Raw genomic sequence first — 16354 nt, forward strand, 5'->3', positions numbered from 1 at the left:
GCAGATCAGCCCCCAAGTTGGTTGCAGATGTTCCCCCATTTTCAGCCATAAAAACGCAGCCAAAACAGTCATTTTCAGCCACCGAAACAGTCCCGGAAATCAGCAGTTAGAAGACCACAGATTTCAGCCATCGAGTCGTCGTCGTCATCACCGTCGTCGTCATTGGCATAGTCCCATTGCATCAGTCCATTGCATACGCATTGTACACCTTTGTGCAATCAAAGTAGACCACTCTCGCCGACGAGAGTGGGGCCTTCGGAGGAGGGTTTTACAAACTCTCGGGTGTCGTACCTCTTCTCTCTCCTTCTCTCAGTCTCATTCACTTGCACGCACAATATCCACTCTGTTCGTGATCATAGCACTCTCCATAAGACGGAAAGCTCTCTCTTTCCCTAAGAACTAAAAGGAACCTTGAGCAATAAAGATCACTAATCTTGAGAAAATACAACATTCATTCCGCTGCACCTTACAGAGAGGGTTACAATCACGAAACCATCGAATGCCCAAAATCATATCACCTCCCGAGAGAGGAGAGACAACAAATTTTCTAGTGAAGGCAGCTTGTTGAATTGCAAACAACACACCAAGACACTCCTGCGTGATGAGAGCGTCCATACCGGGAACAAAGCTAGAGACCTCGAGAGGAGATTTCTGACTAACTTCTAGGCGGGCTCTTTCAACAAGAGAGGGACTGATCACATCATGCATACTACCTGGGTCAAACAATATGACAAAACGCTGCCCCGACACCTGACCATAACATTTAATGAGAGAATCATCAATGGGAGGGTCAAGAGAAACTTGGGCCACACGTGTTATTATTAATTTCATTGATAAAGGAAGTGGATTCTGTGGATTCTTTAGATTCATTCGATTTAAGCTTAGGACATTTTCTTTTTATGTGACCCTTAATGTGACAATGAAAACAACGACCTTCCTTAGAATAAGTGCTTTGCTCTTCCGACGTGATGTATCCTCCTACAATTCCTTGTGCTACCTTTTCATCTGGAGTAAGCTTAGGTTTAGCAATTGTGTTAGCCTTACCCTTAGATTCATTGGAAGAATTCTTTTCTGAGAGACTGTTGGAAGGGGAGAACTCTTCGTCGCCTCTCTCATGCTCACCACCTTTATGTGAAGTATCCATTCCGCTTCGGGTGATGACCATGCACTAGGGTCTTGGGTTCTTGGGTTCTTGAGGGTCTTGAGGTTCTTGAGGGTCTTGAGATTCTTGAGGTTTTCTTTCGCTTGCAAACCGCGTTTGAGAAGGATCTTCTCTTCACCTGAGTTCTACTCCTTTCCGTGGGGGCACCCCTTGGCAGCCTTGCGCTCACACCAAGGTTGCTTTTTCCCACCTCACGTCGATTGGCCGGCCGCTAAGTGCACGGTCCGCTCTCAATGAGTTAAAAGAGACACAAGGGGAGGCTGGACAAGCCCTTCTTTCCTGGGATTCCTGTCACTCTTCAAAAACACGATTAGGAATCGACACGCCCAAGCGAACTTGGGTTCGTGCGACCGCAACAAGCAAAAAAAATTCTTGTGATTCTTGTGGTTCTTTCCTTGAGTGATACAGAACACTGCCAAAGCTCTGATACCAATGTTAGGTGCAGCGGAATGAATGTTTGCGCTTTGCTCAAGATGAGTGCTCCGAACTGTGCTCAAGGTTCCTTTTGTTCTTATGGAATCTAGAGCCTTCCGTTCTTTAATGAGAGAATGCTATGATAAAAAACAAAGTGAATGGACACTGTGCGTGCAAGTGTATGAGACTGAGAGATAGAGAGAGAAGAGAAATACGACACCAGAGACGTTGTAAAACCCTCCTCCGAAGGCCCCACTCTCGTCGGCGAGAGTGGTCTACTTATGATTGCACAAACTGGTACAAACGGTATGCATGAAACTGATGCAAGTCTAGGCTATGTCGACGATGACGACGGTGATGACAAAGTCGACCTAAGGACTGATTTTCTACTGCTGTCCAAAAACGCTATGGGTTGAAATCTGCTGCAGGTCCAAAAACGCTGATTTGGGGGCTGTTCTCTGTGGGTCTTTGTCGCTGAAAATCTGCAGGTTTAGGGCTGAAAACTGAGGTGTCTTTAGGCTGAAAACTGATGGTCTTTCCGGCCCGAATTTGCTACTTCCTAAGGGGCTGATCTTGCAGGTTCTTTAATGATGAAAAACGCTGCATGCTGAATCTGCAAAGGCTGAAAACGCTAGGGTGTAGCTCTGTCGAAAACGCTAGGTCAATGAAGCTTTGCAAAAACGCTAGGTTGTTGTGCTTCGGTGGTGAGGATGCTGATGCAAAAACGCTATGCTTGGGACTTGCTGGCGATGGTGTGCTGATGCAGAAACGCCAGGCTGAGAGGTATGGCGATGAGGGATCAAAACGCTAGGGATGACTGCTTGTTGGAAACGCCAGTGATGGGGATCTTTGCTTGGAGGGAAAACCACCAAGGCTTGGTCTTGCTGAGAAGTTGCCTGCTGAGCTTGGCTCCTGTTGCCTCTTCTGCCAAATAGTGCTAGCTCTAGTTTGCTTATATACAAACTTAGCAAAATTGCCCTACCTACTTTCCAACAAAAGTCACTTAAAAATAATAAGTGAAAAATGTCAAAAATAGGGAAAATAGGCTAAATGCACTGGAAAATTCCCCCGATGGAATCTGATGGATTCTGATGGGAATACTGATAATCATGCTGTGTGCAACCAGAGAATATGCATCTACACTAAGTGACTGGGCATGCACGGTCTACGAATAGACTCACAAAAGTGCCAGATCACTTCTAATCTAGACTGATTGGACTGACTGAACCCTGATCATGCTGTAGCTTGTCCACGGACACATAGGGTTGGATGTGTCACGTGACACAAATTCCACCAAGGGCAAATTTTTTTCCCATTGAGTCTTCTGATCAGAAATGTAAGATTTCAGTAAATCCAGTATAACTGAATTTGCAATCTCAAATTGCCCATCTGTCTGCGATGACGAGAACTACAACCGTGTGCCAATGTTCTTCCAAATAGCCTTCCAAAACAAACTCGTGAATTGGGGTTTTCTTCATCAAGTAGCCATCCCGAATGGAACATCCCGCTACTACCTCGCGATTCTGTATTCGAGTGAATACAGCGGAAAAATCCGGATCTATGGCGTACTGATCAACCATGTCCTCGAAGCTTCTACGTTGAATCGTGGAAATAGCAAAGACTAACGGCTGCCAAGACAAAGCATCTGCCACCAAGTTTTTCTGTCCCTGAACATGGACAATCTAGAAGTGAAATTGTGACAAGATGTTAGCCCACCGCATCTGCTTTTCCGTAAGCTGCTTTTGTGACAAGAAGTAGCGTAAACTCTGATGATCAGTGCCACTGAGTAAGAGCATGGATCACTGCCAAAAGCTCTCTCTCATAAATCTATGCTGTCAATTCTGGCCTTGAAAACAATCGGCTTTCATAGGCAACGACATGGCCTTCTTGCATTAAGACCGCTCCTAGACTACGACCACAAGCATCACAATATACTTCAAATGACTTTTGCAAGTCCGGCAAAGTCAACACTGGTCCAGTAATCAATTTCTCTTTGAGTGTCCGAAAGGCAGTCACCTCTGTCGGTCCCCACGAGAAAGAGACTCCTTTCTAGTCAGAATGTGCAAAGGGAAAGCTACCTCTGCAAACTTTCGAATGAACCGCCGGTAGTAAGAACACAAGCCCAAGAAGCTTCTAACTTCATGAAGATTCTTCAAATTGGGCCAATCACGTATAGTCTCAATCTTGGCCGGGTCTATCCGTACTACTGCTACTGAGACGATGTGTCCCAAAAAGTGTATCTTTGGCAAGAAAAATTCACTCTTTTTGGCATTGATAACTAACTTGTGATCATGCAATGCCTGAAAGTCCTGTAGCAGATGGTGACGATGTTCTGCTTCATCCTTGGAGGACTATAATGTCATCAAAGAAAGTGCCCAAATGATCTATACTCTCGGAAAATCCTATCCATCATTCGGTTGAAAGTCGCTGGAGCATTGGTAAGGCCAAAGGCATCACAAAAAATTCATGTAAACCGAAGGTTGTCCGAAAGACTGTCTTGTAGACATCTCCTGGAGCGATTCGGATCTGATGATATCCGCTTTTTAAATCAATCCTGCTGAAACAAGAGGATCCCTGAAGTCAGTGAAAAATATCATTGATCCTTGGAATTAGAAATCTGTTTTTGATAGTGATTTTATTGAGAGCTCTGTAATCAATGCACATTCTCCAAGATCCGTCTTTCTTTAAAACCAACAACATCGGAGAGCGAAGTACTCGGTTGCATAAGACCCTTTTCAAGGTCTTCCACTTGGTTCATGATCTCTTCATTCTGGGCTCGACTAACACGGTAAGGTGGCGGATTTGGTGGTGTGCTTCTAGGGTTCAGATCAATAGTGTGATCCTCAGGACGAGATGGGGGCTCGCTTGGCAGGCCCTTAGAGAAGCAGTCAGCATGTGTGTGGAGAAAATCTTGGTGTTCTCTATCAAGTTCAGACATGCTCGTTCTGTGTTGATCATTTAACTCTTTCAAGTAGATCGAGTAAAAAAGAGACTGGATTTCATTAATTTGGAAATGGCCAAAGCCGATACAATAGGGACAGACTCGCCCTTCAGTTTTACATCAAGTACAATTTTTCGGCCCTTTTCATTCGTCAACGTTGCTTTCCTTGCCGGATAATCGACCATGGCGTTGTTCTTATGGTACCAAGGGACTCCTAGGAAGACGTCGCAGCCTTCCAAAGGCATGATGTAGAAGTCCTCTTGGCCTAAATACCCTTTACAATGCAAGCGAAGTTTGCCAATGACAGGTGTAATGGCTATGTCCCGTCCGATTGCCGCTAGAACTACCTTTGCTAGTGGTCCCATCTTGTCGGGTGTAATCTCGAGCCGCGCCGCCAATTTGGGTGAAATGAAGTTGGCCTTGGCTCCTCCGTCAAAGAAAATCAGGGCTTCTTGATCTTTCACTTTGCCCCAAGCTCGGCAAAGTTCTGTACTTTCATCAATCAGGCTTGGATCAGTACCCATGCAATCTGGTACCAGTCTTGCTTTCATCTTGCCTTTCCTGCCACGTTCCTCTGCCTTTTTGGGGCACTTTGTGGAGATGTGCCCATGTTCCCCGCAACCAAAACACTTCCCCTCTCTGATATAATTGGCTCTCTTTCGAAGAGTGAGCTGGGGTCGTATATCCTTATCCTTCTTTTCTTGGGAACTCTTTTTCTTTCTACTTTCATTATTGGAGGTCTGGCGGGTTCTCTGAGTCTAGATCTCATTCAGTGGGGTAAGTCAAATTTCCCGAATGTATCGAGAAACTCCGTTTCGCATGACCCATTAATTCTTTAATAGAATTTGACTTTTGTTCCAGGCAGTAGTCTCGGATCTCTGTAGGGAGTCTGCAGCGAAACCGCTCAATCTGTTCCTTAAACGAGACCTTCTTAAATGAAGAGGTTGGTAGAAAGAGTCCCAAAACCTCTCGCAATAAGCGTCCAAAGAATCTCCCTTGGTCATCGGAAGATGGTTCTAGCGGTTCGTATATCCCGTTCATACTCTTGGGTCAGCCAAGAAGAAATAAAGACCCTTTTGAATTTCAACCACTTGACTGGAGCTTCTTTCCTCAAAAGAAGAGTGGACCACCATGTTTGAGCATTGCCTTTTAGAAAAGATGCAGCCCTCCTAATCTTGGAGTGCTTTGAGTAATGCCCTCCATAGAAGGCTACGTCAAACTGCTGGATGAAGGCCAAAGCCCTCGGAGCATCTCGGAATCCAGAAAAGGATTCAAATTTTATCGATTGTCTTCTTTAAATTCTTATGCTTTCTTGCTTTTATCTTTGAGGAAGTCATATTGGTTGGCTCTATAGAAGTGCTTCTTCTTTGCATAAAACATATGGTCATCTGAGTCTGAACTGTCAAAGGATGACTACTCTGTAGAGCTGTCAGAAACTGGGCGGAATTTGGGTTTCTTTGCCTTTTCTTGCCCTTTCCGAAGTTTTTCTTTTTGCTTTGCTTTTTGCCTTTTCTGTCCTCTTCGCTCGAGTCAGAAGAGCTAGAAGGACTGTCAGAAGAAGAGGAGGAAGAAGAACTAGGTAGTCCTTCAAAGCGTACATGCTTCTTCTGCTTTCTTGCAGATGCAAAAGAAGATTGACGGCTCAAATAACCAGGGTAGTCAGTCCCCTTCTTGCGCTTTTTCACTTGCTTGTTGGATTGATTGTTCGCGTCCAAAAGCCGACTGATTTGAGTCTGAACCACCTCTTGAAGTTCTTATTCTGTAAACATCCTCGAAGGAGGAGGTTTCTTGATTGCCAATTTGATGGGTGGTTCGGTGGCTTTCTGCCACTGAGTGTGCACTTCAACGATGGATTGTTGAGACAAAAAATTTTGCAAACTGAGGATCTTTGGCAAATTTAATCATCTGCTTTGTGCACTCGTCAATCTGTTGTCGACGTACCATCTCTTGAAGTTCGTAGTGAGTAGGCCAAGGTGGCCCGTACTCTTCCTTTGTTAATTTGATTGAATCTTCTTCGTGATCTCCTCCCGCATCAGCAGCTGCAGACGAAGTTGACTGATTCTTTTCGGAATCCATAAGTGTCGCGAAATAAGGGATCGGATTTCTCGGTAGAAGAGAAATTGGCCGTGCTCTGATACCACTGTAACAAACTTGGACACCCCAAATCAAGATTCTATCGCGACGCAGCAGAGATTCACTTTAAAACAACTTACAAAAGATGACACGGCCCGACGTAGTTCCGTGCCAAGAGGTATTGGCGCCAAAGGCTGGCGCCCCTTTCGGTATTTCTTTTTATATTAATCTGTGTGCAAAGTACAAGAGCCCACGAGTGCTCACTCTCAGTCTTTGCGTCCGGATGCCTAGAGAAGTGAGCCCCTAAGGCTTATTTATTCTTAAGGGATGCCCAAAAGCAGAGCCCCAAAAGTTTTTAACTCAAAATCAAAAGCAATTGATCTCCAAAAGCTTCTCAAACTCAAAAGCATTAATCTCCAAAAGCTGGCAGTGCGATTTGCAAAAATCCGTATTGTCAGCAAAAATCACGGAATTCTGTATGCTGCCACGTTAGCATGTCAGTGCGTTCTGCGGCCATCCGTACAGTGCCACGTCAACCAGTCAACGCATTTTCCGGGGGCCTGCCACGTTAGCAATCATTGTGTGTGTGTTTGTCCGAGGGCCTGCCACGTCAGCAGTTTGTGACAACACGCACATACATACACATATTCACGAATCACCAATCCAGTGATGAAGTATATTACATGTGTGTGTATATGTGCGCGCACGCGCACACACACACACACACACATGCACAATGTATGTACGAAGATATGCGTGTGCGTCTATGATGATTCATTTGTATGTATGTAGGTAGTGTATATTGGTATCTACTTCTACCTCCCTATTGGACATCGATGATAGTGGTGGGGATGTAGTAGTAGTTATTGTGTATGATGGAGCCTGATGAATATATAGTCTTTTGGATGACTACGGTGAGTCTCTAACTTGCATTTTTTATCACGAGGCTGTGACAACCACTAACCTTAGTTGTTGCTTTCTTTCCCTTGATTTTTATTTAATTTTTGGGACCCTCTTTTTGAAGTCTCAAACAGTCCGACATTGTATGGCCAGTGTGAAAGGGCCGACGACCAAGAGTTTCGCCCGCAACAGTAAAGGCCAGGTCGCCACGAGTTGGTCGGGCCAGTCCGCATTTAATTCCGAGCGGTAGAAGGTTGCTAGGCTTAGTTCAAAGTCATTGAGGCCCCAGACGACAATTATAAGTTGCTAAATACTAGGAAATTAATTCAAAAGAGGCAACTTGGACACATGGCGTCTCCAAGTGAACTTGCAAGGCTACATCAGCTGGGGGCACCCATTTTGAGAGAGAGAGAGAGAGAGAGAGAGAGAGAGAGAGAGAGATAAATTTGGGCTGTTTCTCCTTCATTGTGAGACTTCAATGTGTGCGAGTAGTGGGTGCAAGTGATCACAGCTTTAATGGAAGCTTGCCTTCTCCCCTGTTCTATGTAGCACAATGATTTCGCTCTCGTGCACCTCTCTCCCCCTTTGAATACAAAAACGTAATGCCCAACTCAATGGCTTTCCATCTGTATGTACAGTTGTGTGGGTCCATGCACGATTTCCACTCTTGCAAGCTATTGGATGAGCTAATTGCCGATCCCCCGTAGGTACAAGTAAACTCTGAGAGACTTCATGCCAGAAATCTCGTCCGATTCAAAGGCCAAGTAGCCCTACAGGTGCGGGAGCTCGAGGGCTTGGTATGGATGCGACTGGCACGTGAAACGGAGCTTGAAATAGTAAATTACAGCCTGCTGTGTATTTTTGCAGATTTAGGGACCCTTTTCGATCCCTAATACCCCCAGTAGCTTCGGGGAAGCGAGGGGATTGCTGTACAGGTGTTCTGGTGCATTTTCCGGGCAGAAAACAGAGAATTCAGCGTGCTGTAATTTCTCGCCAAGTTTGGGAAAGCGCTCAAATGTGCCGGGAAAATCACCTTTTACTTGGGGATTTTGACTGTGAAGCCTCCTCTTGTGTTTATACTGCCGAAATCAGGCTAGAGTAGGTCATTTTCAGCCCGATGAAAGTGGGACAGCTTGTAGGAATTTACAGCTTTTTTTCCAAAGCTTTAATTGAATAAAGAAATACCGAGAGGGGTGCCAACCTTTGGGGCCAACCCGGTGTCACTATCTGCTTGGAAGCACTCTAGCTCCTAGGTTGTGTTTTGTTTGAAGTGTAATTTCCAGTCACAGGGTTAGTGCGGCCAATAGAAAGAGATTATGAGCCAAGTAGAGGAGCTGCTAGAAAAAGGGTTGATTCAGCCTAGTTCTTCACCCTTTTGCTCCCCAATGCTTCTAGTTGAAAACATGGGCACTATGGTCAAGTTTTCCTCTTCATTTCATCCACAAACTGATGGACAGTCAGAAGAGGCTAATTCTACTGTCTTAGATGTGCTGAAATGTCATGTGTTAGATAGTAAGGGCAAGTGGGAACAAGTTTTACCCATGCTTGAGTATGCATACAACAATACGGTGCATTCGTCAACAGGCTAGGCACCTTTTGAAATTTGTTGAGGATGGTAAAAAGGTTCCTCCCATGTTGCACACAAAGGACAAGATTTTCGAAGCATATCGTTATGTTGAGAACATGGATGAAATGCATAAGAAAATCAAGATTGCCTTGGAAAAGACTTACGCAAAGCAGAAAAGGGCTGCTGATCGACATCGACGTGAATTGTTATTTTCACCCTGTCATAATAATCAATATCTAATTCTCCTAAATGATTTTCTCATATTAAACTGATCATTTAATGTGGGGAAGTGCCAGGGGAGAAAAAGCTAGAATATTGGTTAAGCTAGCAGACCGGCCACAGTTGGGATCCAAAGGAGGGAAAATAGGGATCCAAAGGGGGGGCCATCTGCAAAAGAGCCATGTGCAACAATGGGCTAAAAAGACCCTAAGGTTCAGCCCATTAAGACTTCCAAAATGCTAAGGTTCCAAAATTCAAAGGTTGTGTCCAAAGGTCAACCCTAGGGGAAATTGGATGCTTTGTGTGTAACTAAAAAGTCTTTGCATATCCCTACATGGGAGGGGGCGAGCCCTTCTTCTAGGGGATGAGAGAGAAAGTCACACACACACACAGGCTCCCTTTACATAAAGGGAATTAGGGACACATGTCAGCTCCCTAGCCCAGATGCCCACAAGGTGTGCCCAATTCCTATTGGATGGCCTTGGAGATGGACCATTGAGAATTAGGCTAGAGTAAATCTAGTTTAATTAATTTAAAAACACTTAATAAAAGAACCAATGAGAATTAAGCCTCCTAGAAAACTATTGGATAGTCTCCCAAGGGGTCCAATGAGCATTCAGGAGCCCAATGGCTTGCTTGATTCCTATTGGCCAGGAGGCAAAGGGGTCCAATGAGAGTTTAGTTTAATTATTAAATTACCTAAAGCTCTCACAAAAGGGAAAAGGGGGACACATGTCAGAAGGCTATCACTTATGCTGCTTAATAGCCATTGGCTTGACTTGGGGAGGTCCAATGGGGAGCCTGCAAGAGCAATTAGCAAGAGGGCTCGCCCAAGAGAGAGAGGGGGGCTGATTTTTGCAAGGCATTATCACACACACACTCACACAATCTCATGTGTGAAGAAAGAGAAGACTATCTCTCCCCAAGCTTTAATGGAGAGCTCATCACCTACTCCAAGCTTGTGAGATAGAAGCCTACATCAAACACTCTTGGCTTGTGGATGCAAATCCAACCAAGAGCCAAGCTTCAATGCATGCTCATCTCCTCTATCAAGCTAATTACTAAGCTAAAGCTATGCTAATATGAGTGATTATGTGAGGAGATGTACATCTTTCTCGTAAGATACTCCTTCCTCTCAATCTACTCTCATACCCTGCTAGCTCTCACCATCTTCGAAGGTGTGTGAGGTCTTGGGGGGATAATTAAAGTTGTGTTTGCTAAGTGTTTTGCTTAGTGCATGAAGCTTTCATCTTCATTGCACTAGCTAGTCTTGAAGGAACACAAAGAAGTGTATTGTACAATGTCTCTCTTGATGGGAGAAACCATAATACAAAGCCTTTTGGAGGGGGGACCGGGTCCATGCAAATCCGGTCCTCAACTATTGTCAATAGCTTAATTTCTCTCTTTTGAAAGTATTGTGGATGCTATCTAACTAGGTGTTATGCTTTTTGTTGCTCTCTCCACCCAAGCACTCTTGTAATTCTCATTAGGAATCTATTCTAATGAAATGCCCACTATGTTCATGTTAATTTCCGCTACACAAGTTTTTAGGCCATTAAATGTTACACACCCTATGATTGGATACTCTTTCGGTTTGAAAGGCAAGGTTAAAGAAGATGAAGGGCAAGGAAAGGTTATTTTCCAAGCTCAATATGCGTTACTATGGGCGTTTTCAAGTACTTGACAAGATCAACGATCTTGCTTATAGGCTGAAATTGCTTGTTACTTGGAAGATTCATAATGCATTTCACATGAGTCTTCTAAGACCCTTCGTGGGTGATGTGCCAGAAGCTATGCCAGATGAAGATCAACCTGAGGTGGAGGAACTCGATGAGATCTTGGTACTTGAGCAGATTTTGGCACGTAAGGAAAGAAAAGTTTAAGAGAAAATTTGCATGACGGTATTTGGCGAAGTTCATGAACTATCCACCTATGGATGCAAAGTGGATGGAAGAGAACAAATTGCTAGTCACCGAATGTACTGCAGCTTTACCTTGAGGCCTTTGGGTTATAGCCTACGTATGTCCCAACTCAACATGTTCAAAAGAGGGGTGATGATGGAGCTAGCACATCAAATGTACATACGGATTCAGTGCAATAGAAGTGTACATTGCTCTACAAATGCTAAAGGTATAACGTTCATTTCTATCGTAGACAAAAATGACACAAGTATGAAGGTCTCATTAAGTCATTTGTATCTATAGTTCATGACCTTTCTTGCGGATACATGTTGAAGTGTGCTAACCACAATAAATCATCTATGGCATGTATATCTGGCATGCAATCAAGGACTCTTGCGATTTCAAGAGGGGTTCTGTCATGAGGCTGTGACGACCACTAACCTTAGTTGTTGGTTTCTTTCCCTTGATTTTTATTTAATTTTTGGGACCCTCTTTTTGAAGTCTCAAACGGTCGGACATTGTATGGCCGGTGTGAACGGCCGACGGCCGAGAGTTTCACGTGCAACAATAAAGGCCAGGTTGCCACGCGTTGGTCGGGCCAGTCCGCACTGAAATCCGAGCAGTAAAGGCCCCACACGACACTTATAAGCTGGTGGGTACTAGGAAATTAATTCCAAAGAGGCAAACTGGACACATGGCAGCTCCCAAGTGAACTTGCAAGGCCACATCAGCTGGGGGTGCCCATTTTGAGAGAGATCGATTTGGGCGGGAGCTCGAGGGCTTGGTACGGATGTGACCGGCACGCGAAACGGAGCTCGAAACAGTAAATTACAGCCTTCTGTGTATTTTGCAGGTTTAGGGTTTTGACCCTTTTTGATCCCTAATACTCCCAAAAGCTTTGGGTAAGCGAACGGATCGCTGTACAGTTGTTCTGGTGCATTTTCGGGGCAGAAAATAGAGAATTCAGCATGCTGTAATTTCTTGCCAAGTTTGGGAAAGAGCTAAATGCGCCGGGAAAATCACCTTTTGCTTAGGGATTTTGTCTGTGAAGCCTCTACTCTGGTTATCCTACCAAAATCGGGCTAGAATAGGTCATTTTCAGCCCGATAAAAGTGGGACAGCTCGTAGGAATTTACAGGTTTTTTCTCCAAAGTTTTAATTAAATATAGAGATACCGAGAGGGGCGCCAATCTTGGGGCCAACACGGTGTCACTGTCTGCTTGGGACACTCTAGCACCGAGGCCATGTTTTTCTTGAAGTGTAATTTCCAGTCATCCTCTGTGTTGTAAGTTTTAACAGTGTAAAGTTTGGGTGAAAGCTAAAGTCTTACCGCCCTCTAGCAAGTCTACCGGCCGGTTTCACTTTCTTCAAAGGTGATTTTCTTATAGGCAGGCAGGTACATATATAGGTAGTAATGAATGCATGTGTTGGCTCCTGAGTGAGTTACAGATTGTCATTCTTCCATGTTGGCAAGGCATCATGACTCTCAGCTATCTTACCTTGTGCTTATAGGTATCTTTTGCTCGTCATTTGGCAGAGGAAGGTTTTGACACATGGATTTTGGAAGTCAGAGGAGCAGGTTTGAGTAAGATAGAGGGTCAGCCAACATCTAGTGAGATTGGAAAAGCTGCAAATGGTGCAGTATATAGCAATGTTCAAAGCATGATTAAGGAGGTGGCGAAGTCTCCAGGTGGTGATGTGGTGGAGAATGGGGAACAACTCTCAGTTCGGGGTGACTCCAAAGTAGCAACCAGCCTATCCAATGTGTTCACACAGATCATTGAAAGGTCAAAGAGTTTTGTGGATGAGGGGCAATCTCTTCTGATGTCTGCTTCCCTGCTTGATAAGATCTCAAACCTTCTAGAAAACTTTCAGCTCTCAGACAGATATGAGGAGTTTCGAGAAAGATTGAAGAATTTCTTGGAGGACAGGCAGAATTCAACTGTCACAAAACAGTTGGTAAATATGAGCAACAAGTTGCTCAAGCTCTTGGAAGATGGCCAACAGGCAGTTTCACCTCAACTTTCAGATTTGCAGGACCGGCTCCTTAATGCATCGCAGATTGCTGACCTGCAAGAGCGATTGATTTCGACTATAGATGATTTTCAGAAGCTTCTGGATTTGGTTGTGACATATGATTGGGATTTTGATAAGTACTTGGAAGAAGATATTCCAGCAGTGGTAATTCTTTGATGCTTGCATTAATCTTTCACAGGACAGAGCTAAGTGTATGTGTCGCTTCTGCTGCTTTATACTTTTAACGCCATTTTGTAATCCCTTATCAAATACAGATGGACTACATTCGTCAACAGAGCAAGCCTAAGGATGGGAAAATGCATGCAATTGGTCATTCAATGGGGGGGATATTGCTATATGCTTTGATAGCATCTCAAAGTGAGGCACCGTTTATTTCTGTATCTTCATGTGCAACAAGCATTTTTTTGGCTGACTTATTATCCAATAGGGTGACTGTACAATTCTTGACAATTAACTGCAGTTCAAACAGTAAGGCTGACATTTAGTCCAGCTTTTTGTAGAGGAAACCTGTAGTCTGGCTTCAGCTGTAACTTTGGCATCATCAGTGGATTATACGGTGTCCGATTCTTCCCTGAAGATGTTACTTCCATTGGTAAATTGTGAAGTTCTAAGATTAATGTATACTTAAATTTCATGGATTCGTTCCATATTTGGGGGTAAGATCATCTTTGATGTTTTAGGACCTGCTGTCTTTTGGTGCAGGCAGACCCAGCCCAGCTTCTCAATGTGCCTGCTGTTCCTCTTGGAGCTCTTATGACAGCACTCCATCCCCTAACAGTCAATCCACCATATGCGTTCGCGTGGCTTAGTGCTCAAGTGTCAGCACAAGAAATGATGGATCCTCAATTGTTCAAAAAACTAGTTCTGAATAATTTTTGTAAGTTACATACGAGTGTTCATGGGGATAGAGTATACTGACGCTTGGAGCGTGAAAGTGCCCTTTAAAGTCATGCTCTTCCTTGATTTTCCAGGCACAATACCAGCAAAGCTACTATTGCAACTATCAACAGCATTTCAACCTCGCGGCTTGCGAAACAGGACTGGGACATTCTTTTTCAAAGATCACCTCAGTGCCGCCACAGTTCCTGTGCTGGCTGTTGCTGGTGATCTGGACTTGATCTGTCCTCCTTCAGCAGTTTTGGGTATTGACTCGTCTTTAAAGTTTACACGCACACTTTTGCTTGTCTAGCATTCAAGTGAAGTCATTTGGAGATCTACTCAAATGCTATCTGATTACTTATTTGCAAGAACGACAATGCTGAAGAATTCTTTCATGCTTTCTGTAATGCTGTCTCTCAGTTTAACTCTAGATTTTTCAGGAGGTTGAGAGCGTTCTGTAATACCAGAGCATAGCTTGTTGAAAGTGCTTGGCATGAATTTTTATGTTGTTCAAAGCCCGCATTTCGGATCGAACTCTTGGCTCAGTAAGGCGAGTCTTTTGTTAGGGAAGAAACCCACAAGTATGTCTTGAATAAGCTGTGCTGCCGTTACAGTACATTTGCCAGGGGCTCAGTGCACTTTTGAGCAGGTGGTGGGTGTTTTATTAAGCATTTGTAATTACTCAAGGCAGGTATACAAATGTGCACGGAAATGTAGCGTCTCTCTGTTCTGAACTCCTCTCTTTCGGCACCCGTTTCCACAAATTCAGATGTAGTGATTGACGGTGTTGTTAACTACGTTGTACTGATTACCTTGTGTGAGTTTTATTTACTGTTGACACAACTCCCATGATGGAGGCTCATGACTTTCTTAGAGTGCCATTTCTGTCACTTTGAATTGTGTGGGGTTAGTCAGACTGCTTTACCAAGCTACATATTCCACGCGGCTCTCTCTCTTTCCTAGCTTGTGTAATTTCTGATAAGTTTGTGTTCTTTGCAGACACTTCAAAAGCACTGCCAGAGAAGCTGGTTGAGTACAAGCTGTTTGGGGGGGAGAAAAATATTCACTATGGCCACTACGATCTCGTCTGTGGACGCGAGGTATGTAGATTTATGATGCAAGGGTTTTCCGTGGGAGCTTTCTATTAAATTGCACATCTAGATGAATGTCCTTCAATATGGGTTTGCTTAATTTTTCACAGGCTAGAAAGGAGATCCTTCCATTTGTCACAAATTTCCTCTTGCGCCATGATAGCGTGTCATCTGTACCGGAGTCTATAGGAGATGAGAAATCAGAAAGGGATGCAGCTATTAAGGACAGCTAGTTCCTTTTGCTTGAGGGAAAAGTTTGTAAATTTTCTGAGACATTCGGCAGATTTTCCCCTCTTGATTGACAAGTCTCTGTTCAATGTCTTGTTGCTTGCCAAGAGAGGAATTATATTTGTATTCCCTTTTAAAACTTGCATCAATAGTGACATGAGAATCTGGCGTAAAAATTCCTGGAAATAGAAATGAGATGTTCTCAATAGAAAGAGCTGAAGAGGTTGTGAAATTGTGTTTCTCATTTGCAGTACTAGCCTTCGCAGAAGATTAAAGTTTTCTTTTGAAGTACTATTTAAGGACTTTCTGCCTGTGAGCCACAATTCTCCTCACAGGAATGACATCTTCAAAGTTCATATGAACTCAACACACCCAGGAACACTAGTACCTATTAAGGGCTGGGGAAGGAGAGAGCCCAATGGGAGGCTGATACTGCGAGCATGGAGAGCCCGGTAAGAAAGGCATGCCTCCAAGAGACAAATCCAGAGGAAGGACTCATGTCTCTACTGCATCCTATCCAACTTTCCCCAAAGTCTGTCAAATTGTGTGTGAGCTCTCATTACCTGGCTCTCACTGTTTTCGCCCGGGGGGGGCCGGCAACGTCACTGTCAATGGCAAGACTGTACTGGGCCTCGTAGATAAACCACGTTGTTAGACTAATGAGCTTATCTAACTGGCTCCAATGTTGTTGGATTGCTCCATGTGTAGTTAGCCACTATGCTATAAGTCAATGGAGAAAGAGCAGCTCCTGTCCATCTCAACCAAAAGCTCCATTCACATGACCAGAATCACCAAATTCTTGTTCTCTCTCTCTCTCTCTCTGGTCCTTGAGATCATACTCCAAGCAAGATTGTCACAAGTGTCGATGCCATCTTGAATGCAAAAAGTCTTGAGTATTCAGAGCCATACCTGCTCCCTTCCGAGGATCCCACATGAAAGACT

The 16354-nt window shown here is 44.1% G+C and overlaps 1 protein-coding gene across 1 annotated transcript in view; it reads left to right on the plus strand.

Annotated features, from left to right (window-relative positions):
- Window positions 1–15644, plus strand: part of LOC147418188 (uncharacterized) — a 47345-nt gene extending 31701 nt beyond the window's left edge. The window contains exons 3-9 of the mRNA XM_086507139.1: window positions 12690–13358; window positions 13469–13571; window positions 13715–13806; window positions 13917–14091; window positions 14186–14356; window positions 15093–15193; window positions 15295–15644. Of these exons, the coding sequence (XP_086363265.1) occupies window positions 12690–13358; window positions 13469–13571; window positions 13715–13806; window positions 13917–14091; window positions 14186–14356; window positions 15093–15193; window positions 15295–15417 (1434 nt within the window). The 3' untranslated portion in view covers window positions 15418–15644. The remainder of the gene's footprint in view (window positions 1–12689; window positions 13359–13468; window positions 13572–13714; window positions 13807–13916; window positions 14092–14185; window positions 14357–15092; window positions 15194–15294) is intronic.
- The last annotated feature ends 710 nt before the right edge of the window (window positions 15645–16354 follow it).

The sequence above is a fragment of the Adiantum capillus-veneris genome, chromosome 30 (assembly GCF_014529385.1).
Source record: "Adiantum capillus-veneris isolate H3 chromosome 30, ASM1452938v2, whole genome shotgun sequence".
Taxonomy (NCBI): Eukaryota; Viridiplantae; Streptophyta; class Polypodiopsida; order Polypodiales; family Pteridaceae; genus Adiantum; species Adiantum capillus-veneris.